The sequence below is a fragment of the Arachis ipaensis genome, chromosome B06 (assembly GCF_000816755.2).
Source record: "Arachis ipaensis cultivar K30076 chromosome B06, Araip1.1, whole genome shotgun sequence".
NCBI classification, from domain to species: Eukaryota; Viridiplantae; Streptophyta; class Magnoliopsida; order Fabales; family Fabaceae; genus Arachis; species Arachis ipaensis.
The window spans coordinates 26,153,461-26,156,187 of NC_029790.2; the positions used below are offsets into that span (position 1 = coordinate 26,153,461).

Sequence of the window (2,727 nt, forward strand, 5' to 3'; positions counted from 1 at the left end):
CGCCGTAGTCTCGCCACTCGTCGTCCTGTTGTCCGTCGAAGGTTAGTGGCACTGATTTTACTTTTTCGGTTATTCCTTTTATGCTCTGTTTAGAGATTTAAGTATTTGACTTATTTCTGAATTTGAATTTATGAATGTAAATCAAATAATTGATTTTGTGTTGTTGAAATTATTGCTAGTTACCGTTTGCCTCTGTGTTTGATAGAAACAGAATCAAATTCATGATATTCCCCGCAAGACACTCAGATTTGATGTGGTATCTTGTGGAACTCATTATCTATTGTACATTGATTTCATAGGAAATTATTGTATTTAAAGGTATTATGTTGCTGCTGTATCAAATTTCCAAAGAGTGCTTCTTGAGTTAGGGTCTTTGAGGGAAAGAAAGGATCTGAAGATAAAATAGACTTTACCAGATGTGTGCATTATTAATTATTTCACCTTTCAATCATATAATTACAATCTTCTTTTTGGATTATCATTCACATGGTAGGTGTAAAAGATAGTTGTTTTTTATTGATGTGACTAGATATAATTAAATGCAAGTGTGAATCTGTTTTATATTGGGATAAGTATAGTTTTGGTCCCAAAGGTTTTCAGCCAGAATTGAAATCGTCCATCGTCTAATTTTCGATTTAAAATCATCTTTAACGTTTTTTTTTTCGTATTAAAATCGTTCTTTTAAATTTACACCCCTAGTTACTGGTGTTGGTGTTGGTGTTGGTTGTGGCGGTGGTGTTGGTGTTGGTGGTGGTGGTGGAGGAGGATGTAATTGTGTTGGTAGTGGTGAGGGTATTTTTGTCTAAAAAAATAAAAAAGGACAATTTTAATACGAAAAAAAATGTTAAGGATGATTTTAAATCGAAAATTAGACGAGGAACGATTTTGATTCTGGCTGAAAACCTTTGGGACCAAAACCATACTTATCCCTTTTATATTTCATTAAAATCAAATTCTTATTTTTAATTGTTGAAGAGGAGGGAAAAAATCTGAAGTAAATGGTTTCGTTGTGTTTAGAGTAAGGAATGGGGGACAAGAAGAGGAAGCCTCAAATGTTTGTAAAATTAGTGTCTGCTGCTGGGACTGGATTTTTCTATGTGAAGAGGAAGTCAAGGCAGTTCACAGAGAAGCTCGAGTTTCGCAAGTACGATTCAAGGGTTAACCGCTATGTTCTCTTTACAGAGGCTAAGATGAAGTGATACACCACCTTTTAGTTTCATTTCGATGATCATGGCTATATTCTTGTAGCTGAAACAATTTAGTAATGTTTTCTTTGAAACAGTGAGTTTGAATCATGCCAATCTGTGTTTTTCACTTCTCTGCCTTGTGTACATTTTCCTTAACAACGTAAAATGGTAGCTGAGTTTTTAGCAAGGTAGCTGCCAATATAGAATCAGGAGATCGTAACCTCGCTAGAAGCATTAATGGTTAATCTAATCCACCTTGTATATGGGATATGTTGACAGGTCTGAGCTAGAAGAATTTCCTATACTAAAAATTATAAAATAATTATTGTACGTCGATAAAAAAAATGCTCAAGGAACAAATAGAATTTAAAAATAACACTTTAATCACATCTTGTAACACAAATAAATATTTATGATCAATTTTGTTAAATGGACACTTGCTCCTCGAAAAAAGAATGGGAAAAAGGCACATGCTAAAGATAAAGAATCAACGAGTATTAAAGTTGTTTATTGCCAAAAGAAAATACGCTTAATATACTTTGGCTTGGTTTACAATAAAATTAACTATAATCATTTCAAAGTTTATATGCTCGGATGGACAACCTTGGAGCCCTAAAAACCAAATTTATTGTTCTTAGAAAGATCTACAAATTGTACAAATGTACAAATGAAGCTTGAAATAATAATGGTATCTATTCCATTTTAGGGTAGCCATTTATAAAATTAGGAGCACCCTGATTAGATCATGATTTTAGCTACCAACCATGATAATTGATATCCTTGTCATGTTTGTTTCCGTTAAAGTAAATAGAGGTTTATATGCACATTCATGCATGATGATGCACCAGAGGATGAGTTAAAAGCAAGTTCAATTAGAGCCAACTCCTCATTCCAGCGCTCCAGCTCTTTTCACTTGCTTTTCTTTAAGCTTGGTCTGATGACCGTCATTGCCTTCTTGAAATCATTGTAAGTTAATCCTCTTACCTGATAAAGCCAAAAAGCATCATTACACAACTTATTGTTCAATTTTTTTTTTTATGAAAAAAGTAAATACTTTAACAAAGATTTTATAGTCATCTTGGTATGATTTTGGTTGCCTTTTTAAATTCAGACCATTCAAATAAAATATAATAAATAAAAAGTTCAGATTTAATAAACTAATAAAGTGTACAGCATTCTCTACTTAACAAGGAGCGTTTAAGGATGAGTCCTTTTTTTTTATGAAATTTTGTCTTTATTTTTATTTAGTTTGACTTTATACAATTTTTATTGTGAGTTATTGATTTACTGTGTACTATATTTACTATTGTTATAATTTTTTATGACATGAATTATTGATTTCATAAGGAAGCCCAAATTAAATAAATTAACCCATCTGAACCTTTTTAGAATATTCATAGAAAAATAAAAAATAACCAACAATGCTATAGGAGCAATTGATAAATAATAAATCCAACTGATAAATATATTGATGCTACAACTTTTAAAAATTAATTTTCATACTACTTTCAAAATATAAAAATTTTATCAAATCGGTCCA

General features: G+C 31.4%; 1 protein-coding gene across 1 annotated transcript; it reads left to right on the forward strand.

Annotated features, from left to right (window-relative positions):
* On the forward strand, positions 1 to 1,370 carry LOC107648125 (50S ribosomal protein L33-like). Its single transcript, XM_016352121.2, has 2 exons — positions 1 to 41; positions 1,018 to 1,370. The coding sequence occupies exon 2, from the start codon at positions 1,026 to 1,028 to the stop codon at positions 1,197 to 1,199; it is 174 nt and encodes a 57-aa protein (XP_016207607.1). The 5' UTR covers positions 1 to 41; positions 1,018 to 1,025; the 3' UTR covers positions 1,200 to 1,370.